Genomic DNA, 25,446 nt, shown 5'->3' with positions numbered 1-25,446 from the left:
GCCAACCAAATGAATTGAAGAAGGTGTCTGAAACAGACAAGTGGTACAGATCATTTTCAATAGTATTTCCAACTATTTTAAATTTGAAATCTTCCTTAAAAAAATTAACAATCTAACAAGAACTGCTCTCTACACTTTGGTATCAGATAGCAATACTAGATTAGGGTTAAATTCTAAAGATTCCTTCAGAAAACCTCACAGAGATAGCTCAAGAAGTCAGGATGTTGTCAATTCTCTGTTGCTAGTGGCTTCTTTAAAAGTGAGAGAAACTGGAATTAAGACGACAATGTGTCTATTTAGCTTACCAACTAAAGCACTGAATCAATGGTTTAGAGATGGTCTTCATTTGATTTCCCCTTTTCATAGTAAAGTAAGACAATATATAACAAAAGAAAGAAAAATCAGTATAAACAATTCACAACGTTTTCTCTAGAAAGGAAAACCCTCAAAAATGAAGAAATTAAAACTAAGATTCAATATTTATTTTACACATTTCTACAAGTAGTACATGAACTGCTCTCAGGAATGGTACTTGTGTGAATGATAGTCAAGGCAGAGACATTCACCAGTTGGGAGGAGAGCGTGGGAAAATACACAAATTAACTGAGGTGCCTAGAGGCCCACCTGTACTAAGGAAATAGTATCTTCTCCAACCAAAAAATCCAGTGTGCATGAAGAATCACAAAACTTGGCACTGAAAGATCAAGAAATTAGGATTTCCATTTAAATTTTGCATCTAATCTCTATATTCTGAACAATCTGCAAAGTCAGAGAGAAAGAAGTTTAAAAGCCTTACCAGTTTCCTGTGAATTTAACACTTCTAAGGCATGCATCATGGCACTTGCAAAGACGTTGGCATCTTCTTTACTGCCAAAATTGAGACCATACACCTGTCTAGCATCACGCCACTGGTGGAAGGTCTGTGTAGCTTGATTGTACTTCAGTCCTTTCGGAATGGCACAATTTATTACCACCTAAAATGACAAAATAAATACTGGTAAGTAAATTTTAAGTCTCAAATATTTACTTTAAGTTTTTTCCTAATACATTTGAGCTTTATTTAATTACATACCTGTAGCCATTTTTGATTATTTAAATGTTTCATACAGTTTTTTAAAGATACAATAACACATGGCTATTCATTAGGAGGCTAGGTGAACTTCCCCTTTTAAGCCATGTCCCAACATTGCACTAAATATGTGGTGAGAAACTGAGGGCCTTCAATTTCTGCATAATTTTAAGTTTTAATTTTATACTCCTTTTAACTTGTCAAACAACTTTTTGATGTGCGCCAAGACAGCATTTTCTTCTTGAGCTTGAGAAGTATGTACTGTTCCATTTTCTCTCAGAGGGTTGCTACTTTGCCATTATTCAGTTTCAGAGTTCACATTAATCATTTTTCTATGACCATTTCATCAGGAATAACCTTATAAACTGTGAATCTGTGTGTGTGTGGATATCAGAAGTAAATACAACATACAATTCAAAAGGCTCTCTCTGAATATTAACATCTCTGGTGGAGTGGCTTTCAGTGCATAGCAGGCAGGAAGAAAATCAGAGAGCTCCTGGGGGTGGCCTGAGTAGATATAGGTATTTCAACAACCAGATAAGCTTATGGAAAGCTCATTTGGCAGGTAATTGTAGGGTTTAAAATGGACTCTACTCTCTACGTAGCTAGCCACTTTCTGCCTGCCAAGCAACACAGTTACATAAGAGTGGTGCTATTTGTATAAGCCTCTGGAAATACTTACACAGTAAAACCTGTCTTACTTGACCACTCAAAAGATTAAGAAAAACCATGGCTAGGGAAGTGGCCTTCTAACGAGCAGCACTGTACATGAAGTTATGTTTAAAGTGTTTCAAAGATACTGAGATGGAAGTTGCCTAATAAAAGGACAACTTGTATATGGTTAAGGTTAGATTCTGCCACGCGTATTTTTAGTAAAAGTCAGGGACAGGTCACGGGCAATAAACAAAAATGAATGGAAGGCTGCAACTTATCCCTGACATTTATTAACAATATCCTGGAGGACAGAGGAAAAAGAGCTGCCGGGCTTGCAGCTGCTCCAGCCCCACCACTGCTCCTGAGACAGGCTGACCCAACCTCGATTGCTGCTCTGGCAGCCCTGGAGAACCGGCACCCAATCAGCTGCTCAGGGGACCCCAGCCTGACAGCTGCTCCAGCCCTGCCTCAGAAGTAGTCACAGAGATCCTGGAAAGTCATGGAATCTGTGACCTCTGTGACAAAATCGTATGTTATATATTGCTCACCACAATGGTGAAAAAAGTCTGCTGTGAAGAATCTGTTCAAATTATAACATAGCAAACATAGCAAACAGTTGGTTTACAAATAAAAGCAATGACAATTCTTACTGAGCCTTATACCGCTGTAACCTTCACAACATGTTTTATAATGCATTTTTCTTATGGTACAGGGGTTGCCAAACTGTGGTTCATGAGCTGCATGCAGCCTTTCTACAGTTAAAGTGCGGTTCACAAAGCCTCCTATGCCCACCCCCACCCATTCTCCGTGAACCAGACTGGGGTGGGGAGCTCAGAGCTTCTGCCCTGTGGCAGGGTGGTGGGGCTAGAGGATTCTGCCCAGCAGGGAGGTTTCAGGGGGTCAATAAGTTTGGCCACCCGTTATAGTACTCTAAAAAGTAACTGCATCAATCAGACTAAAATCCTACATAAATGTGTATGCAAATATGGTGCACCCCTTTAATTTTTGGCAAGCTGCCACTGTGATCCTTTAAACCACTTTTGTACCCTCTCTGATCCTGATCTGCTCTGGGGACTGGTGAATGTGTCTGACTTAACTTAGACCTGTGGGGCAGTCTAAGTTATGGCAGCCACCCAGGCTGCTGCACTGCCCAGAATCTTGCAGCCATGGCTCCAGAACACCCCCCTAGACCATGGCTTGCAAAGGGGTCCTTAGGAAGCAGTCTTATGGCTATCTTCTGCAGTTCCTGTACGAAGAACAGTCAGATATGGGGTTTTCAGGGCCCCTTTATATTGCATAAAGTGGCCAAAGTGGGAATGAAGGTCTCACACCTGAGTATCACAATAAACGGAAGCATTGCCACAACTGTTAAATGTTCACAAATATAGTCAAGGTCCTTCCCATTTTGAGATATTTTTTAATTAAATGCAAGTATATTTCAGTATTGAAAATTGTAAAAATGGCACATTCTTACTCTACATATCTGCTCCTTGCATGCATGTCCAGAGACATACAGTACGTACTTACTTCAATAGAATACAATATATTGTACTCCTATTGGACCTACAGAGCCAATACAGAGAGAAACCAGGGAAAGATACTGGTGTGCATGCTAGAACTGTTAATTAAGATTTGATTGCAGAATCTTAATTGTTTGTGATCATAGAATCATAGAATATTAGAGTTGGAAGGGACCTCAGGAGGTCATCTAGTCCAACCCCCTGCTCAAAGCAGGACTAACCTCTGCTATATCATCCCAACCAGGGCTTTGTCAAGCCGCAGCTTAAAAACCGGAATTAAATGAGTGAACCGGAATTAACCAAGCTTAGATACTGACTGTACATCTCCACAGGGATAAAAGACCTGCGGCATGGCAGCACCTGGCCCAGGTGAGCTGATTTGGGCTTGCAAGGCTTGGGCTGTGAGGCTAAAAATCACTGTGTAGACGTTTGGACTTAGGGTCCTCAAGCTTGGGCTCCAGCCTATGAAGGTGAAGGGCCCAAGAACTCAGGCTCCAGAGTCTATCAGAGATTTTTCAGCCCCAGAGCCCGAGCCCCACGAGCCCAAGCCAGCCATGAGTTTTTTATCCCTGTGTAGTCATATCCTCAGATTCCAGTAAGTTTGTAGGGCTGGCAGTTTGAAACAAAATCTTTACATGTAAACTGATTGGAGTTTATCTGAAAGCCATTAATACAAAAATGAAACTGTGATACCAAACTCATTTTACAGAGTAGAACTGCATTATTAGAAGACTTTATGGGGCTCAAACCAGAAAGTTTTGTACGGAAGCATGGTCAGAAATTACCAGAGTAGAAGACTTTAGACAAGTTTTCTACCTATTCTACACCTTTTGTATCTGAGAAAACATGGACCTAATTCTGCCTCCATTACATCAGTTTAAAACCACTGTAACATCAATAGTTATTTCTACAGTCACACCAGTTTAACTGAAGCTGTCCATATTTGTCCATATTTCTTTAACTGACATTCCCCAACATAAATCTGCATTATTTACAGTTATGGTAGTTATAGCCAAGTTCTAGCCTTTATTTATTTAAAGCTAAACCTTGAGAAGTATGGAAATGATGAGTAAAGGTAACATTATTATTATTGTTGTAGTTAATGCATCTGCTTAATATTGATGTGAAAATTCACAAGAAACATTCCCATAATCACATTATCTCTAACCCACAAGGTGTATGGTACCAGAGAATTTTCAATATGTGCATCACTATACACTTTTCATGGTACATGATATCCACAAATTAGTGACACATATGTTGGCAGTGTTCATATGTACAAATTATGAATCAAACTTAATGTAACTGGAATGTATAATATAAATTGATGTTAATATTAAGTAAATTTTGAACTGTAAGAGCAATATAATGTTGGTTTAGTTTATCAAGTTTATACATTAAAATACAATTTCTGTTTTTAAAATAGTTCCTAGATATCTTGTATAAAGGTTATACTATTTACTCTAGCAACATTAACTAAGGTGACATTTTTATAAATGAAAATGTGTAATATCCAACACTGCCAAACAAAGACAATTTATAATCCTATGCAGTTTTATATTTGAAGTTACAGAGGCTGAACAAAATGCACCTGTCAAGATCAGAAACATGACTGACCACTATACCATCAATAATTGTTATTTTATATCGGAAAGTGGGCGTATTGTAAAATCAAAGTAAATTTGTCAAGTATGCCTTAAGATGCATTATTTTACCACTTATTAAAGTTCCCAAACACAGTAATTTATCATCTAGATTTAGAATGCATACCAAAGAGGCTGCCAATTTTCACCACAGAATTACCAAACAATTAATTTGTATGGTGAGTAGTGAAATACCTGAAAAAAAAGACCCGTTGATTATAAAATATTGATGTTTAAAATTAGAGATAGAAAATGTGATGAAAAATTACCTTTTTTAATACTATACTACCTTTAATACTATTTTTAATATTTTAGTCAAATGCTTTTAATAAGGACAAACCATAAATTCCACAGTTAAGCCAATATTGCCCTCACCATACACACACACACACACAGGTAAGTAATACAATTATAGAAAGATCTTCTTAAAATATATCAAGATCAACCTAAAACTAATTTTCAAAACAATGTGTGTAACAAAATAATCCATTTAGCACTAAATTTTATTAATGTTTTTTCTTAGCAAGGCTCCATGACAAATATATAGCAACATCTCAGATATTAAAAAAAGTTGACAGTTAACAGCAATCTGAGTCATCTGTAATTCTAGATCTACGCCAAAGTAATTTCACAAATCACAACATGACAGGAACTAGTGTATCACCATGCATATTCTGTTTCAAGGAAGACTGCCAACCCTAAATAACGTATTATGTCAAACCTTAAATTTAGTTCAGCTTCAGAGAAAGATAGTCTAATTAATATTTCTGTACATTTTTCTTTTAAATGAAGATTTGTCAAACCTTTCAAATCAGAAGTAAAATACTTTGCCCTTATATTGAAATAATTTAAACACTAGATAGATTAACATCTACTCATTCACTGTAGAAAATAATCCCATAAACAAAGGTATTGTGCCTGTTTTTGCTTTTTTAATTATTTTTGTCCAAAATATAGGGCACAGTTTTAGGGCAACACCTACATTACAAAAACAGAGTTGGAGACCTTATGACATATTTGTCCCCTGACTAGGATACACAAGAATACATTTTGTAGTGTTGACTGTGTTGCAACTAAGTTGCATAAGCAAGCTAAAGCTTTAGATGTGTCCTCAGGTTCCCCAAAAGGATGTCTGTAGGGAAAATGTGCCCGTCCACAGCACAGTAGTGTTTGAACAAAAACCATATTCAGTTTCCACATGTGTATGTGCATAGTGATGCAGAAGAAGCATGTGCATCTAAATTTGAACATACAATTTTATCCTGATGCATTACCATGAGTAAGTTGTTCTCCTGGCATCAAATACAGTAGACGGCAGAAGACAAATTTCTCAAACTAACACCTAAATATGCATATTAAATTTAAGTTATAAGGACCAAAAAAAGGGAGAGTTGCACGTTTGACAGCTTCCATTTAACCATCTCAATGACAACTACCAGAAAACAGTTGAACATAAATGAGTTTTGACAATTTTGCTTTTCATTACATTCTCTCCCATGGACACTTTGACGTTGATGAGATACTCAAGTCAAGAGTACTACTTTCGCATCACCCTCTACAGTGTTGAAAGACTGGTGGAGCTAAATCACTTCTTGACTCTCTTAAAGAATGCCACTTTCTCAATGCAAGAGATGTAAAACTTAGTTCAGGTTATTCTAAAGACTTGATTACAGGGGAAAGTTATGCTAGTATAAGTTAAGGTGTTAATTTAAACAGATGTCTGGAGGGGGAAGAGGGGGGGTTATACTGGTACACTTATTCCAATATGATTGCCTTTTTTGATTCATTATATATTCCTTGGAAAAAAGTTTAAGCTAAACCGAAAAAGTTGCTCTTTGACCAAAATAAAAGTATCCACAAAGGGTGTCACATTGGTAAAATTTGCCAGTGTAGACATGGCCTAAAAATGTTTGTCAAACATATTACACTGAACTACTACGTCGCAAAAACTTCATAAAATGATGGAAAAAAGGCAGAGAACAGAAAAAAGCATTAACTAATAAGATCTAATCGCTCTTGCCTCCCTGAAGGTTCTTGTTACGTTACAAAAATAAAAACAGAGTCCTCAATAAACGATTTATGAATTTTATGTGGCAGAGGAGAAACTTTACTTTTGGCTAGAAGATGGCTTGGTAGATCAACCAAAGTTCAAGAAAGGAGTTTTCAATTGGGCAATGAGGGCCTTAACTTTCCTTATTTTGTCATGAAGAATAAAGAAATCCTAAGGACTTGCCTACATAAAGTTTTTGCAAATAATATTTTTGTGCACAAACTGCTGTGGAATAACATTCCACAATAACTGCATCTACAAGACCAGTTGTCACCTACTTCCCCCTGAATAAACATGTACACACAGCACTGATTTTTTCAAAATAAGCAATCAATATTCTGGGTGAGTATCCCAATTGTTGCTTTGTCCTGTTGCTGGGCTCTATGTATTCGGGGATGTTTCTTGTGGTCTATTGTGGGATACTTGGTTAGAAGCCACTGGAATTCTGGGATTTGGGATTATACTTGCAAGTTTCCATGATTTCTCTCCTGATATTCCATCATTTAACTGCCTTTTGCAAGCCGGCATAATTTTCAAACCACTGTTAACCAGCACGGAGGGATCACTGCTGCACGTCATGACCTTGACAGTTGCTAATACACAGAGGCTGCTACATCATGCTCCCAGGCAATGGTTGCTTCAGAGACCAGTTGTCACACTACTGAGCTGATCTGACTAACGGAGGAGGAGGAAGATGTCAAGCAGCTACTTGTGGATGATCTTTTTCTGGAGTAGCTTCACTTAGTGCAGAACAGTTTCTGGACTTGGGAAATGAGCAGTGCCTGCTAGGAAAGGATAGTGATGGAATCTTGGGATGACCAGCAGAATTTCAGATGACAAAGGCCACTTTCCTAAAGATCTGCAGGGAGATCAGCCCAAAGCTACAGCACCAGCACACCAACATGAATGCTCCTCTAAACATGTAGAAAAATGTAGTCATTCCCATAGGGAAGCTCACCACCTCCGACTGCTACCTGTCAGGGACTAATCAATTTGGTCTGGTAGATTGACTGGTGGGATTGTTGTCACACAGTTGTGTCATGCCATAAAGATACTGATTGGGCCAACAATGCGCAGGATGTTACTGATGGATTTGCATAATTGGGATTCCCAAGCTGTACTGACAGAACCCATTTTTGGATCTACATCAGGCCTCAAGATTTATAAACAAAAAGGGCTATTTCTCCATGTTGTGGGAAGGCCTGTTTTATCAGTGCGACACGTTCACCAATATTCTTATGGGGTGGTCTGGAAAGGTCCAGGATGCTGGGATCCTTCAAAACTCCCATCTGTTTTCCCTAATGAAAAACTGAACTTCTGCTTACAAGAACACTATGGACATTAATGGTGTTGTGATTCCCCTTGTCATTTTGGGAGACTCTGCTTCCGTGGCTTATGAAGCCTTTTACTGAACTTGAATAGGAGAAAGGACCTGTTCTTCTATACTCTGAGTAGCTTCAAGATGATATTGGAGTCTGCATTTAGAAAGCTGAAAGGGAAGTGGGTGTCTAATAAGAAGACTGGAGGCTGTTTAGTAATCCCTGAGCAAACAACTCTTGCTGTATTTTACGCATCTGTGACAGCAAAGGACAGAGCCTCACTGATGGGTGGATGGTAGAGGAAGAGACTTTCAGAAGGTTACAAGCAGTGAGACAGGCTTCCTCTGTAAACTGCAACAAATACCCAGGGGCCATGTGGTCAGGGATGCCTTGTGCTCCCTACTCTGAACTAAGGGCTGAAAAAATACTTTATTTTGCTTTCTTGCAGGGTTTCATTGTATTGTGTGTTAGATTTCATGTTTTATGGCTCAATTGTTTTATAAAACCTCTGTGCAACAGTCCACTAAAGGTCATTTTGTCGTATTTATGTGATGTGCAATCATTTTTGACAAAAGCTCAAAGTTTACATTAGACTTTAATAAACATCAAATAATGCAAACAATAAAACAATTAACTGAACAAGCCTATGAAAACTTTAACCATAGTCATACACACCACAAAACTTAAACAGTGTAAATTTTGGAATAATGAAAATATGTGGAACACATCCTTAAAATATTTAATGCACACATTTGTGTTGCACTGTTCATAAACATGATAAGGCGCAGGATTTTTGTCTGTTGTCTTTCTGAGGTGTAGAATGACAAGGGAAGATTCCATTGTTTGTGGTTGTCCAGGTGAAGGTAGACTCCCATATTTAGCTGTTTTCATTGTCTGGGAGGTGTGGAGTGGGAAGGGAAGTGCCTGCAACTGGAATTTTGTGAAGCATACTGCTGCTCCCAAGTAAGCTCTGTGGCCATGGACTGCAGAATATGACTAAAATGTGATTATGGTTGTAGGAGAGAACATTGCATTAACATGTTCTCCAGCAAAGATGTCTGCTTCTCCATCAGCTTAGGGAGCTGTTTCTGCTAGTCACTATCTTCTTCTATGGTTTTCATTGTCAGCTCTGTCATTCTCCTTCTCCACAAGAACTCCCCTCAGAACCTGTCTTCTTGCTCCTCTTCTGCATGGTGACGAGGTCAAACATTCCATCCTTGTCTTCCTTTTCTTGACAGAGATTTGCCAGATTTTTTGCAGTAGACAACATTCCTGTCCTTAGGGGTGTTGTGGCTTCAGGTGCAGAAGCTGGGGCAACTGAGAAACAGAACAAGTAGACACTGTATTGTACAAATTCCAGCTTCCTCGCCAACAACGATAAAATGTTTTTTCCTCGGTTTTCGAATACTATTTCCAAGCCCACCGCAGTCTTCAAATAAGCTATGGGAATGGCAAAATGTTTTCCATCTTACTTCCCCATGGGCACAGGGATAAGACTGTTACTAACCTCCAGTAACTGTTGTTCTTTGAGATCCATTGCTCATGTCCATTCCAAGTAGGTGTGTCCATGTTGTATGCACAGTTGCTGGAAGGCTTTTCTCCTTACTGGTATCCGTAGGGTCAAAACTGGAGCCACCTGGGGTCACGCTTTCATGGCACCCTATATAGGGCTCTGCAGACCCCCACCCGCCTCCTCAGTTTCTTTTTGCCAGCTGACTCCAACAGAGGGTTAAGGAGGATGGGTCTTGGAATGGATACGAGTAACATCTCGAAGAAAACGAGGTTACTTACCAGTAACTGTTGTTCTTCGAGATGTGTTGCTCATGTCCATTCCAATATAGGTGAATGCATGCCAGCGTGCACGGTTCCCGGAACTTTTTTCCCCTTAGCAGACCCCATAAGGCTGGCTCTGGTGCCCCCTGGAGTGCCGCGCTCATGCCGTGGCACATGAGGCACTGCCGGCCCCACGCCCCCTCAGTCTCTTCTTTCTGCCAACTCCGGCGGCGGGGACGGGGAGTGGGTTGTGGAATGGATATGAGCAACACATCTCGAAGAACAACAGTTACTGGTAAGTAACCTTGTTTTCTACTTCGAGTGATTGCTCATATCCATTCCAATATAGATGATTAATAAGCAGTACCCTGGAGGTGGGTAGGAGTTACTGGTGAGCTGCCCTCAGCATGGCTCTGCTGAAACCTGCGTCCCCTCTCGCCTCCTGAACAATGGCATAGTGGGGCATGAAGGTATGCACCAAGAACCAGGTGGCAGCTTGCAGATGTCCTGCAGGGCACTCTCTCCAGGAAGGCTGCAGAGGAGGCCTCAGTTCTGGTTGAGTGCGCTGTGATGACACCCGAAAGTGGCACATTCACCTGCTCGTAGCAGCACTTGATGCACAATGTGATCCACATGGAGATGCACTGGATGGAAACAGGTGAACCTTTCATCTGGTCTGCCACTGCGACGAAGAGCTGCGTCCATTTCAGGAGCAGCTTTATCCTCGATGTAGTAGGCAAGGTAGGCAAGTATCTCACGTCCAGCGAATGCCATCTCCATTCCTCTTCCAAAACATGTGGTTTGGGAAAAAACACAGGAACAGATTTTTCTTGGTTACAATGAAATTGGGAAACCACTGTGGGCAGGAAGGCTGGGCGCGGCCTCAACTGCACCTTATCTTATAGGATACTGTATAAGGGGGCTCCGAGGTCAAGGCCCTAATCTCGAAGACCCTCCTGGCTGAGGTAATGGCCACCAGGAAGGTTACCTTCCATGAAAGCATGAGCAGGGGGCATGAAGCCATGGGTTCAAAGGGGGGCCCCCGTGAGTCTAGAGAGGACCAGGTTCAGATCCCAGGGAAGCACCGGGTTACGGACCTGCGGATACAGCCTCTCCACCCACTTGAGGAACCTGACCGACATGGGATGGGAGAACAGGGATCTCCCCTCTAGCGGCTGATGGAAGTCCAAAATGGCTGCCAGGTGAAGGCCAGCGCCAGACCTTGGAGCTTTAGCTGGAGAAGGTACTCCAGGATCACCTGCAGAGGCGAAAGCCTGGGCGGAATGCCCTGGGACTCCGCCCAAGAGGTCCATTTCCATTTCCACTTAGCCTGATACACGACCTGTGTAGAAGGTTTCCTGCTGCCCAGCAGGACTTGCTGGACCTGCACCGCGCAGGTTCTCTCTCCCTCCGTCAGCCCGAGAGCCTCCAGGCCGTGAGCTGCAGGGAGTCCAGGTCCGGGTGCAACCGACGACCGTGGTCCTGGGAGAGACGGTCGTGCCACCTAAGGCTGGAGCAGTGAATATGACATCCACCCTGTCCCTGTTTATTTTCAGTAGGACCTTGGGCAGGAATGGAATGGGCAGGAATGCGTACCTGAGGGTCCCCATCCAGTCACTAAGGAACGCGTCTGAAATCGACCCAGTCTCATGATCCTGGCGCAAGCCGAACCTTGGCACTGCGCGTTCCAAGCCGACGCAAATAGATCTAGTTGGGGAACACCCCACTTTTGGAAGATCGTAGTCACTACCTCCGGGTACAGCGACCAGTCGTGGTGGGGTAGAAATGTTCTGCTGAGGCGATCTGCCTCGTCATTCCTCAGCCCCAGGGGGTGAGAGGAAGTAAAGTGGAAGTCGTGTCTCATGGCAAAGCCCCACAGACAGGTAGCTCCCTCGCACACCCCTCCCTGCCTGTTTATACAAACATAGCTGCGGTGTTGCCTGTCAGCACCTGCACCACTCTGCCTGCCAGGAATCGGAGGAACAGCCTGCATGCTAGGTAAATAGCCCTCAGCTCCTTCACGTTGATGTACAGGTGCCTGTCCTCCCCCAACCAGAGGCCCTGAGTGCTCAGGTTGGCTCCGATGTGGGCTCCCCATCCGAGGCGTCGGAGATTAAGGTGACCGATGGGACCAGTTCCCTGAATGGGACACGCTTCCGCACTGTCCTGGGGGATCTCCATCAGTCTAAGGAGACTAGGGCGGGTGGGGAGCTGTGACCACCCAATTCCATGGGTGTCTGCTCAGCACATACCCGAGGCCAACCACGCCTGAAGCGGCCTGAGACTCAGGCGAGCTAGTCTCACTACATACGTGCAGGCCGCCATGTGGCCTAACAGCTGAAGGCATCAGTGTAACTGGGAGATGACAGAGATCATACCTCGAAATGTGGCTGAGGTAGGAAGGCTGTGGCCCCAATGAATTTTATGCGTTGCACCGGGGTTAGAACGGACTTCTGCTTGTTTATGAGCTGTCCCAGCCTGCTGCACGTGGGGCAACTGAGGGTCACGCTCTCCTGCACTTGGAACCCGGACCTGCCCCTGAGCAGCTGATCGTTCAGGCAAAAGAAGATCTGTACACCCTTTTGCCACAGGTGGGCCGCCGCTTGGAACACCCTTGAAAGGTGGCCAAAGGGCGGGGCTGTAAATTGGTACTGGGAGCCAGCCACCGTGAAACAGAAGAAGTGCCTGTGGCTGGGAAGGATGGACACATGAAAGTATACATCCTTGAGGTCGAGGGCGGCATACCAGTCTCCTGGATCCAGGAAGTACGGGTCGCAGACCCCCCTCTGCTTTTTTAAATGACTTGTCTGCAGTCACCCAGCAGGAAATCAGGACTAGAACTCAGGTCTTCTGGGTCAGAGTCCAGTGCTCTATTCACGAGGCCACACCGCCTCCTCTTGGGGACGCCCATTTGGGATAGAAGGGCATTAACCTGTTCAGGGCGGGACAGGGCGGGTCCAGGAGAGCAGTAGGGGCACCACCCTTGGGCGCACTATCAAAACTGTCTCCTATGATTACCCAACCCCCTGGGGGCCCCTGCTGGGAGGGTGAGGATGAGCCGGAGTTGGCTGATTCCATCTCCTAAACCCCCTATTTCTGTAGAGTTGAAAGGGCCTAGGCGGAGGCCTTGTTGCCGCTGCACCTGAGGCCACGACTGTCGCCTGGAAGCCTGTGGCGTGTACAGGCCCAGGGAGCGAAGCGTGGCCCTGGAGTCCTTCAGACCGTGCAGCCTCATATCGGTCCAATCAGAGGAGAGGGCCGACCCATCACAGGGGAGGTCCTGGGACAGGCCCGAAGACTGCATCCACGAGCACCTCCTGATGGAAATGGGGGATGCTATGGCCTTACCCTCCTAGTCGGTAGCATCTCAGGACATTTGGAGTGCTGCCTTAGCCGCTGTGATTCCTTCATCAGGTGAAGTCAGTGGCCTGGTCCTGGGTCAGGGCCTCAGCAAACCGTCTTAGGGAATCCCACAAGTTAAGATTCTCTCTCCCCAGGAGGGCCTGAGGGTTGGCAGTCCTGACTGTGGAGTAATGTAAATGTTTTGTTTTTTAAACACAATTCCACAAAGTTATGTTGCGTTTGTTCTTGGGAATGGCACCAGGCTGGCCATGCTCGTTCCGCTGGTTGGCTGTGCCCACCCCTGGATTCCCGGGGCCGGGTGAGTGAAGAGATATTCAAACCCTTCGGCCGGACATGATACTCTTTCTCAGGCACCCTTGACATAGGGGTGACCGAGGAAGGGGTTTGCCACAGGGCCTTAACAATTGGAGGACCTTATCGTGGACTGCTAGGGCTGCTCTCTCTGGGGCAGTTGCTACCAGCACCTTGGAGAGGGTAAGAATGGCCTCCAATAACACTGTGGCCTCCGGCCCCAAGCTAGAGGTCACCCTCTTAAGCAGCTCCTGGTGCACCCCGAAACCCTCCAGAGGCGCCATGAGGTCCCTGGAGACTGCCTCATCCGGGCCATGGGGTCCGACTCCTCGTACGAGGAGCGGTGACTGTGGGCTTTCTGCTGTGCCGGGGGCATGGACTGCACCCCTGATGACAGGGTGGATTAGGGGCCCTGGTCCCATCTGGGTGCCCCATGGGGCCCAATGAGGCCATTGACCCTGGAGCCAAACCTGGGCTAACTGCCCCCTGCTTTGACGCCTTATGGGAGCATCGGCTGTCCCGACGACTGTTCCCCTTGTGGGACCCTGACCCACAAGACAGGCAGTGCTGTGGCCGTCCTTGGTCCCAGGTGCCGTGACGCACTGGGGACCGACTTCTTGCCGCCTCTGACATGGAGGATGACGAGGACTGCCTCCATCGCCACGGGTGGTGCCCAGGGACGGAGATGCACGCCGAAGAACTCTCGCTACCAGAGTCTCAGTACCGAGGACATCTGCGGCGCCGCTTATCCCTTGTGATCGAGGCCAGTGCCGCTCCGAACTCTGCGGTGACGAACCTAACTCCGGCGACCGGGTTCCGCATTGGGGCTTGTGCGGTGCGGGGTCTGCGAATGGCGACCAGGTTCCGCACCGCCTCGGTGCAGGCAAACCTCTCGATGCAGAGGCCTCCAACGATGACCGGGTTCTGCGCCGCCCCGGTGCAGGCGAACTCCTCGGTGCCAGGGATCTGGAGCAGGAACCGTCTGGGAGCCGCCTGGCAGACCAACCGGTGCCGCCCCTTGGCCTGCGCTGCGTCCAGTGCCAGGGACTGCTCTACCACCGGCGGCCAGCAGGCGGGAGATCTTCCTCCCTGTACCAGGGATCTCCACCGCCCTTCGGGGGGACACTATGCGGGCTTGCCCTGGGACACCAGCCCCTTCTCCCTTGGGGGGGGGAAGAAGGGGGGGTGCGTAGGCAGGCCAACAAGGCTCTTGCCGCCTGAAAACCTCCGGTGTCGACGGCATCAGTAGGGGCACTCGCCCTCTCCCAGAAGTCAGGAGTGGTTCCCCTCCTCAGAGATGCAGACCCGGAGAGGACTCGACGGGCCGTGGCCGGTGCATCTCTGCACTCGACCCTGCCCGTACCCATGGTGCAGGGGAGCGTCCATGCTCCACGCGCCCTCCTCGTCCTCGGCACCGGGGATGCTGCTCCGTCCTGAGTCGAATCCGGTGCTGGCGGTGCGCTCTGCACTGAGGTACCGCTCGGTGCCGTGGGAGAGCAGGACAGCCCGGACACTGAGCAGAGCGCTGCGATAAGAGCGAGGCTTTAAACCTGATCTCTCCTCCTCAGGGCTCACTGTTTAAAATCCTTGCATATCTTACTTGTCTTTTCTGTTTGCTCTCCCCCAGGCACTTAAGGTGCGTGGGGGGGGGGGGGTGTCAAAGCCAGGCAGCCGGAACATAGCCTGGCCATCTTAAGTCCCACAGGGACTTATTTACTACAATACTTAACAATTACTTAAAACTAACTAGGGTACTTCACTAACAAAGTGTTCAAAGGGGAATGGCACTTGCAGAGAGCAAGTGCTAGTTCCATGCGACTGTCATGGGCAGAAAGAAGAGACTGAGGGGGCGTGGGGCCGGCAGTGCCTCATGTGCCACGGCATGAGCGCGGCACTCCAGGGGGCACCAGAGCAGGCTCTATGGGGTCTGTTAAGGGGAAAAAAATTCCGGGAACCGTGCACGCTGGCGTGCATTCACCTATATTGGAATGGACATGAGCAATCACTTGAAGTAGAACAACAGTTACCAAAGATTAGTAACCATCTTTTCTTCAAGTGCTTGCTCATGTCAATTTCAAGTAGGTGACTCCCAAACAGTCCTGTTGGAGGAAGGATCAGAGTTCAACACACTACTGACTGTAGCAACGCTCTACAATGGCTTGTTTCTGGCTTATTGAGTAATGGCATAGCATGCCATGATGGTGTGGGGGGGATGACCATGTCGTGGCCCTACAGATGTCCTGGATTGGGACCTGAGCTAAGAATGCTGTTGAGAAAGCCTGAGCTCTCGTGTAATGAGCTGTCAGCTTTAGGGCCAGTAACTTCGCCAAATCATAACAGGATCAGATACAGGATGTGATGCAAGAGAAGATCCTTTGAGATGAAACTGGGAGCCCTTTCATCCAGTCTGCTACTGCTACAAAGAGCTGCGTCGTCTTTCTAAAGGGTTTATATTGAAGGCCACAATTCATCTAACATCCAGAGCATGGAGCCTTTGCACCCTGCTGTTGGCGTGTGGTTTTGGATAGACGCCTGGGAGAAAAATGTTTTGGTTTGAATTAAATTGTGTCACTACCGTTAGCAGGAAAGCTGGGTGTGAGCGCAGGAAAACCTTATCCTTAAAGAAGACCGTGTAAGGAGTTTCAGATGTGAGAGCCTTGAGCTCCAAAACTCTTCTGGCCAACGTGATGGCCACCAGGAAGGCTATCTTCCATGATAGGTAAAGAAGCAAACATGTCTCAAATGGTTCAAAAGTGGCTTTGTCAGTGCTGATAGCACTAAATTAAGATCTATTGGGGAATTGGCTGACGTGTCTGTGGATAGAGCCTCTCTAGACCTTTGAGAAAACACCCTACCATGTGGTTTGCGAAGACCGAGCGGGCCTCTACCTTGAGATGGAAAACTGAGATTGCAGCAAAGTGGACTTTGAGAGATGATACCAAAAGCCCCATGTGTTTGAGGTGTAATAGGTAATCCAAGATCAGAGGCATGGAAACCAATTCAGGTGGAGTACCCCTCTGTGTGGCCCAAATGGAGAATCTCCAGGAATTGCCAGGCAAATGGCTCTGGTGGAAGGTTTCAGATTACCAAGGAGGATCTCTCCAACCTGCTCTGACATTCCATCTCCAAAGGGCTCAGCCATGAAGCTTCCATGCCATGAGGTACAGAGACTCTAGGTTGGGATGATGAAGATGGCTGTGCTCCTGAGTGATTTAGTCTGGTACCAATGGAAAAGTGAGAGGGGCCTCCACCAACAGGTCGAGGAGCGTGGCATACCTGTGTTGACGCGACCATGCCGGAGCTATTAGTATTATGAAGGACCTGTCTCTGACTTTCAGGAGGACCTTGGGGACCAATGGGATCAGAGGAAACATGTAGAACAGATGACCTGTCCACTGGATGAGGAATCCGTCCGCAGTCAACCCTGGACTATGATTTCGGATGGAGCAGAACTGCATGCATTTCCTGTTGGACCTTGTCACAAACAAGTCCATGAGGGGAATCCCCCACCTCCAGAAGATGTCATTTACTACATGCGGGCAAAGGGACCATTCGTGGGTGGATATTGACCTGCTGAGGTGACCCACCACCATGTTCTGTGACCCTGGCAGGTAGGATGCCTCCAGGTGAAGTGCGTGACCTATGCTAAGTCCCATAATTCTATAGCTTCTCAACACAGGGAAGAAGAGCATGCTCCACCTTCTCTGTCTATATAGAATGTCGCTATTGTATATTGACTGTTCTTACTGATACGCATTTTGCCTCCAGGTGAGCACTGAAAGCCTGACAGGTCAGATGTAGTGCCCTCAGCTCCCTCACAGTAATGTGATCAAAGTCTTTGCATTTTGAGCCCTTCTAAGTGGGCCCCCCAGCCTGTCTCTGAGGTGTCGGTGACCAGGATTAAGCAGGAGCAGCAAATGGAACCCAGGCGCAGACTGATTGTGGGTTGAGCCACCACTGGAGCATTTGTAACACAGATGGGGGGAATCAAGACTACCATGTTGATGTGATCCCAGGAGAGGGCAGATGAAGACTGCCCACCTCTGTAAAGGTCGGAAACAGTCTGGCATGCTGGACGATGTAAGTGCATGCTGCCATGTGCCCCAGCAAGTTAAGCAATTCCTGGCCTTGGTGATGGAATACTTCTCCCATTCCTCTATGATGGAACATATAGTCTGAAAACGAGAGGTTGGGAGGTATGCCCTGGCCTGGCTTGAATCTATTATGATTCCTAAGAACTCTATTCTTTGCATAGAGATCAGAGTCAACTTCTGCAAATTGATCAACAAGCCTAATCTGGTGAAAGCTGATTTATGATCCGCAGGTTTGCTTCAACCTGTTCCCTGGAGAGGCCCTTGATCAGCCAATTGGGCAGGTACAGATAAATTTGTATCCTCTGCTTCCTGAGGAAAGTGGCCATGACTGCCATGCACTTTGTAAACACTCTGGATGCTGCTGAGAGACCGAACAGAAGGACTACAAACTAGTAGTGCATCTGATTGACTATGAAGCAAACGAATCTTCTGTGACTTGGGATGATTGACATGGAAGTATGTGTCCTTCAGGTTAAGGGCAGTGTACCAATCCCCCTGATCCAAGGAGGGGATAATCGAGGGTAACGTGACCATGCGAAACCTCAACTTCTTCATGAATCTGTTGAGGTTTCGCAAGTCCAGAATGGATCTGATGCCACCTTTGGAATTAGGAAGTACTGGGAATAGAACCCCTTGTTCCTTATCTCCCAAGGGACCTCTTGCACTGCTCCTATTTTTAGGAGTATTTGCACTTCTTGGATAAGAAGTTGCTCATGAGAGGGGTCCTTGAAGAGGGACGGGGTAGGAGGATGATGGGCTCCACTGTGCATAGTACCCAACTGTCTGAAGTAATGTGGATCCATGCCTGGTAGATATGGGATAAATGATCCAAAAAAATAGGTGTTGTAGGATCTGGATTTTGGACTGGTACGTCATCCTTGGGCACACACTCAAAAGTTTTGGCTGGTGCCCGAGGATTGTTTCGACGTGCCAGCCCAAAGGCAGGAGGGGGGTCTGCGAGGCTTCCTCCTATAACTTCTGCCCCCTCTTGCAGTTGTAGTCCTGCCTTTGTTGAGACTGACAGAACCTGAGCAATAGCTGCGGCTTAAAATTCCTCCTCTGTGGCGCTGGCCCAAGGACTTTAAGATGGCTCGAGAGTCCTTGAGACTATGTATCTTGAAAACAGCACTGAGCCCTCAAAGGGGAGGTCCTGAATTGTTAGTTGCATCTTGTGTGGAGGGCCTGAGGGTTGGAGTCATGAGCTCTGTCTTATTGCCACTGCTGACACCACTGATTGAGCTGCAGCGTCTGTCACATCCAGGGACACTTGAAGCAAGGCCCTACCACTGCCTTTCCCTCTTCCTCTAGGGCAGTAAACTTGGCCCTGGAGTCCACAGGCTTGACACCCCCACAACTTAAACGCATATCTACTGAGCACTGCCTGATGATTTGCTATGCTGATCTGGAGCCCCCCAATAGAATACACTTTATGCCCCAAAAGGTCCAGCTTTTTTGCATCCTGTGCTTTGGGCATGGGTCCTTTGCTGGCCTTGTCTCGCGCTCTCATTGGCCACAGCAATCACCAGGGACCCCAGAGGGGGATGAATATACAAAATACTCATGGTCCTTGGATGGGACAAATTATTTCCTTTCCCCTCTCTTTGCTGTGGGGGCTGCCCTAGTGAGGCCAGGGTATTCCAGAGAGATTTCATTGTGTCCTCAATGGTTTTTATCAGTGACAGCGCCACTCTGGACAGTTCAGCTGGACCTAGAATGTCCACCATGGGGTCAGAGGTGTCCGAGACAACCTCTATCTGAAGCCCAAGGCTCTGTGCCACTCTCCTTAGTGGTTCCTGTTGAGCTTTACTATCATCTGCTACCAGCACCGATGCTGACCCCACTACTGCCTTGTCTGGCGACAAGAATGAGGATACCCTAACTGGGACAGTCTCTTGGCCCTCTGTTCCCAGAGGGTCCTGTGGTGCTGGTTCTGCAAACTCAGTGCTGGGTTCGACATCATATTCAGAGCTGGGAGCGATGTTGTATTCGGTGCCAAGCAGCATCTCCTCTGAATGGGGTCGGTATCTACTCCCAGAGGCAATGGAGTATGACTGACCCAATTGGGGACCCTGGGCCTGCTGGAATGCCCAAGGGGGTCCAGAAGAGCCAGTGATTAGGCACTTGCCATTACAGTGGCCACGAAACAGCAAAAAGCTGGCCAGCTCCTGTGCTCTGGTAGCGCCTTCCTGACTGGTGCCCGCTCCACCTGGAGAAGTAGACTCTGCTTCTGAGCTCATGACAGCTCACTCCTAGGCAACCAAGGAGGCCCTGTACCAGCCAATGCCAATGAGTGGCATCAGGGGGACTGGGGACGCAGCATCCAAACTGGTTTCCCCTGGGACAGCACTGTGTGCTTCTGTGGCACCAATGGTCAGTGCTCAGAGCACTTGTACATCTGGGAGAGGGTGGCAGTGCCATATCCTCCAACAGGTCTCTGTCCACTTCAAATGCTTCCGGCGTGGAGGAGAGATGTAACTCCTCCTAAGTGGGTAGTCCATAGGCACCGGACTCGACAGCCCCTTTTCCCTGACCAGAGTTGACTGTACTGCAGTGGAAGCAAAACTTGAGTGGCCCAGCACAGGTCGCACTCCACTCAAGCCTCCCTGTCCTGGTGCCTTGGGCAGTGGCGAGTGCCCCCTATCAGTTTTCCTTCCCCTCCGTCCCTCCCCCCCCCCCTTTTTTTTTAAAAAGGAGCAGAGGAATGGGACTGCCCCAGAGTCTTTCCTCCGCATCGTCTCCCTAACAGACGCCGGTGTGCTTCTCACCTACACTGACATGGTGGGTGTCAGGTCACCCATGTCCGCTGGTCGGAGAGCTGCCCCCATCAGAATAAATTTCAGTCTTTGGCTTCTCTCCTTCTTTGTCCTCAGGCAAAAGTCTCTACAGATTCTACGACGAGCCCACTGATGAATTTTGCCTAAACACTTAAGGCAGGTGGTATGGGGATCATTGGTTTAAAGCCAGGGGGATCGAGACATGCCTCAACCTCTGGGAAGGAGCAATATGACCCCGATAAGCAGTATAGTATAACTAACTATTTAAAAACTATTAAACTATTTACAGCTAATTACAGTGAGAACCACTAGTGAAGCACTTGCTGAGCAACAGCAAACAGACGTTCCAGCAACCATCAGAGGTGGAAAGAAGGAACTGAGGAGGTGGAGAGGTGAGGGGGGTCAGCGGGGCCCGATATAGGCACAACTCCAGGAAGGCGCAAGTCCAGGAAGTTCCAGAGCCAACCCTATGGATATCACTAGGGGAAAAACTTTCCAACAACTGTGCACATGGCACACAAACACCTACTTGGAATCGACATGAGCAAGCACTCAAAGAAGAACCTGTTCTTATTATAGGTGGCTGGTGTGGTGAGTGGCAGGGTGGGCAGCAAGGGTAAAGGGGTTGGGCTGGAGGTGCGTGTTGGCTAAGGGGTGGGCTCAAGTGAGTAACCGCATGTGTATCTCTGCAGGCAGTGCTTACTTTGGAGGACGTTAACCTGAGACAAGTTGCTCTGCAATGTTCATGCCAGAACAGAATGGTTTATTTGCCTTAAATTCTGTTTTGTCTCATCTACAGATATTTACAAAGTGCACTGCAAAATAAACAGAGTTGTACAGTAACTGTTGAAAATGGAGGAGGTTGCAATGCTGGCAGTCTGACTACAGCTAGCTGAGTGCCTTAAAATTTCTGTTTTTTAGATGCCTCACTTTGGGAAATATACCTCACAAAATGCTATGTATAGCTGAAAGTTCAGGCAATTAATTGTTCAAACTACAAAGCAAAGTACTTTTAATATTTAAAACTACATCTGGTTTTGTAATTTATGCCTATTTAAATCCATCACAGTACCAATAGCTTGAGTGGGTTTGAAGGGTTGTAAGAGGGGCTGAGGCCACAGCAATCAACTGAGAGGAAGTGGGAAAAAGGATGAGAAATGGAGAGTAGGAATGGGTGCCAGCCCTGCCAGGGATGATGAACTATTAAAATATAGGCAGCAACAATCAGCAGTTGAATCAGACTTTCCCAGTGAGCATACCATTTTGAGCATGAAAGGGCAGGGTTATTTAGAAACCAAGAGAATTCAGAAAGGCTTCTATGCTCACATCGACCCAAAATGACAACATCCAAAGGATATCTGGCACAAGTTTGTTCAATCTCCCTATACAGTTTGACTTAATATGGCACCTAATATTTACTTGTAGAGGCAGGAGCTGCCTGTACTTTAGGTCTGCTTCAGGCTCTTCTAGGGCTTGCTTTAGCCTCTTCCCTGGCTTTCAAGGGAAATCTCCTCCATGTCCTGGTCAGGCTCAGGGTCTGGAGTCCCATTGGTGCCTTCCATGATGTACCAGATTTCAGTGGTGGCCTCCTGAGAAAAAAATCCTGTCCAGCTTTTCATAGTAGGGACAGGTAGTTGGATCACTGACAGAGATTCTGTATTTTTCATTGGCTTTTTATTTTTTTAATAATTTTTAAATTTTAAGATAATTTTTAGTAATTTTGACAGAGCTCCTTGCCTTTGTTGTGTCATTGACCAGTGTCCCACAAGTGACCCCTCTCAGTCATTTACTGAGCTATACGCTAGTACAGCATTTCTCAATTGGTGTTCCGTGGGAACACTGTTAGGGTTCCGAGAGCAGCTGCTCTCCGTGCCGCCGAAAAAGGGAAGATTTCTCGAATTTTCCGGCAGAGGGTATCCAGTGTAAGTGTAATTTAAGTGAGAAATGCTGACCTTTGCTTATTTCGACATTTGAAGACTGTTAAGAGTTTGGGGGTTCCGCAATTATTTATGGAGTTCAAAAGGGTTCTGTGGCCAAATTTAATTGAGAAACACTGCGCTAGTATATTTTCTTATTTCTGTGGCTGGTATGATTATACTGTCTCCCCTCCCCAGATTGTAAGAAAATATATAACCTCTGCATGGCTTCATGAGGGTGTGTCAGACATGGCTGTAACCGTGCTAAAATGATGAGAAAGGCATGTGACTCCAGGAGTGTATAATCACAAATGGAGATCCTGGTTGCAACATTTAAATGGGGATGTAACATCCGGTCTATATGACTCCAGAGCATTAGAGGGCAAAGAAGTAAACAGAGAAGTCAATTCTGGAATGATGCAATACAGTGTGGGATAGTAGCTGGAGGACTGCCAGTCCAAAATACATATGCAATCCAAAATACATATGCATTCACATGAACCTCATAAAATATTAACTCATTCCAAAATTAACTAAATCCATTTTCAAAGTAAGTTATCCAATTTGCAGTAACTGGCTGGTTAATTTGAAGCAAAAATAGCATGTGGATCCATGATATTTTAATTTGAAAAAAAAAAGTTCATGCAAAAAAGTGTGGTGTAGACATACCTAAGTGTATGCATGCAAAGTGAGGCACCACGGCTACTTACTGTAATTAAATGTTAGTTGAACTTAATATCTTTTGTCCTCCAAACTTTTAAATCTTTCTTAGCTGAATAGCTACACTGCTATCTATATAAAAGTAAATTACATAAAAATCAAATTGAAATAAGTTTCCCTTCTAAAGTGAGTGCCTCTTCCCCCCATTCATAAAAAACACATATGCCTGTCATTATTAGTATTTTAGATTGCTACACTACACTGTCCACCACTCAAACACCAATCAAAAGGATGGCAATCCCTCTGAAAATCAGGACCCCTTTTGCAATTGATAAAACAGTATCTAGCAAAACTTGCTTTAAGTACACTTTCAGTGAATAAGGTATTCCCTCCTACTTTACTTTCACCCCTGGAGAATTGGCTTCTTTTAAAAAATAAGCTGGAGCAGCAATTTTCAAACTTTATTAGTTCACATACCATCTTTTTAAAAAAATGTTTGAAATACCACATGTAAATTTGTCCTTTTTGTGCACATTTATTTTATGCCTTAATAAACTTAACCAAAGTATTCCCAGACTCTTATTATAAAATAAATGCTTACGGTACATTAAAATGTTCGATTATAACATTTTTAAATATTTCAAGTTTTTAGTAGGGTTGTCAATCACAGTTAATGCAAGTGATTAATTTGTTTTAAGTTAACTATTAAAAAATTAATCACAATTAATCGCAGTTTTAATCGCACTATTAAACAAGAATAGAATACCAATTTAAATTTATTATAAATATTTTAGATCTTTTTCTACATTTTCAAATATATTAATTCAAATTATAACCGAACAGTGTACAGTGCTCACTTTATATTTTTTATTACAAATATTTGCACTGTAAAAAAAGATAAACAAGAGAGAGTATTTTTCAATTGACCTTTGGTAAGTAATGTAGTGCAATCTCCTTATCGTGAAAGTGTAACTTTCAAATGTAGATATTTTTTGTTATCTAACTGCACCTCAAAAACAAAAAGAATGGAAATCTTTGGTGCCCACAAGTTCATTCAGTCCTACTTCTTGGTTCAGCCAATCTCTAAGACAAATACGTTTGTTTATATTTACGAGAGATAATGCTGCCTGCTTCTTGTTTACAATGTTAAAGCGAGAACAGGCATTGCAAAGTATTTAAGTGCCAGATATGCTAAACATTTGTATGCCCCTTCATGCTTCGGACACCATTCCAGAGAAGATGCTTCCATGCTGATGACACTTGTTTAAAAAAAAAAAAAAATGCATATTACATTTGTGACTGAACTCCTCTAGTGAGAATTGTATGTCTCCTGCTATGTGGTTTTACCCACATTCCATCACATATTTCATGCTATGGCAGTCTCGGATGAGGATCTAGCACAGGTTTGATTTAAAAACACTTTCACTGCAGATCTGACAAAACACAAATAAGATATCAATGAGAGATTTCTAAAGATAGCTACAACATTTGACCCAAGGTTTAAGAATCTGAAGTGCCTTCCAAAATCTGAAAGGGACGAGGTGTGGAACATGCTGTCAGAAGTCTTAAGAGAGAAACGCTCCAATGCAGAAACTAAAGAACCCAAAAAAGGAAAATCAACCTTCTGCTGGTAGCATCTGACTCAGATGATGAAAATGAACATGCATCAGTCTGCACTGCTTTGGATTGATATTAAGTGGAACTTGTCACTAAATAGTCGCTGAACCAACAAGAGGGGATGCCATTTTGGATTTGGTATTGGTGAGTAGTGAGGACCTCGTAGAAGAACTGGTTGTAGGGGAGCGACCATAAGCTAATTCAGTTGAAACTAAATGGAAGGATAAACAAAAACAGATCTGTGACCAGGATGTTTGATTTCAAAAGAGCTAACTTTAAAAAATTAAGGTAATTAGTTAGGGAAGTGGACTGGACTGAACTGAAGAACTCATGGATCTAAAGGTGGAGAAGGCTCAGAATTACTTCAAGTCAAAGTTGCAGAAACTAACTGAAGTATTTGATACGGTTCCACATGGGGAATTATTAGTTAAATTGGAAAAGATGAGGATTAATATGAAAATTGGAAGGTGGATAAGGAACTGGTTAAATGGGTCAAACTGAAAGGTGAACTGTCAGGCTGGAGGGAGGTTACTAGTGGAGTTCCTCAGGGATCAGTATTGGGGCCAATCTTATTTAACCTTTTGATTGCTGACCTTGGCGCAAAAAGTGGGAGTGTGCTAATAAAGTTTGCAGATGACAAAGTTGGGAGGTATTGCTAATACAGACAAAGACCAAGATATCATACAACAAGATCTGGATGACA

At 45.2% G+C, this 25,446-nt stretch overlaps 1 protein-coding gene across 14 annotated transcripts in view; it reads right to left on the bottom strand.

The window, feature by feature from the left end:
- Positions 1-25,446, bottom strand: part of ENAH (ENAH actin regulator) — a 241,849-nt gene that overhangs the window by 103,024 nt on the left and 113,379 nt on the right. For all 14 annotated transcript variants that reach the window (XR_010922969.1, XM_067564863.1, XM_067564862.1 and 11 more), the window contains exon 3: positions 797-974. Coding sequence is in view for 13 of the 14 variants with exons in the window: in XM_067564863.1 (XP_067420964.1) it covers positions 797-974 (178 nt within the window). In the remaining variant the exon portion in view is untranslated. The remainder of the gene's footprint in view (positions 1-796; positions 975-25,446) is intronic.

Source organism: Emydura macquarii, unplaced genomic scaffold (genome assembly GCF_026122565.2).
Source record: "Emydura macquarii macquarii isolate MOO-44397 ecotype Brisbane River unplaced genomic scaffold, CSIRO-AGI_Emac_v2 contig_2676, whole genome shotgun sequence".
In the NCBI taxonomy this organism is placed as follows: Eukaryota; Metazoa; Chordata; order Testudines; family Chelidae; genus Emydura; species Emydura macquarii.
This window is presented reverse-complemented; position numbering and strand designations above follow the sequence as displayed.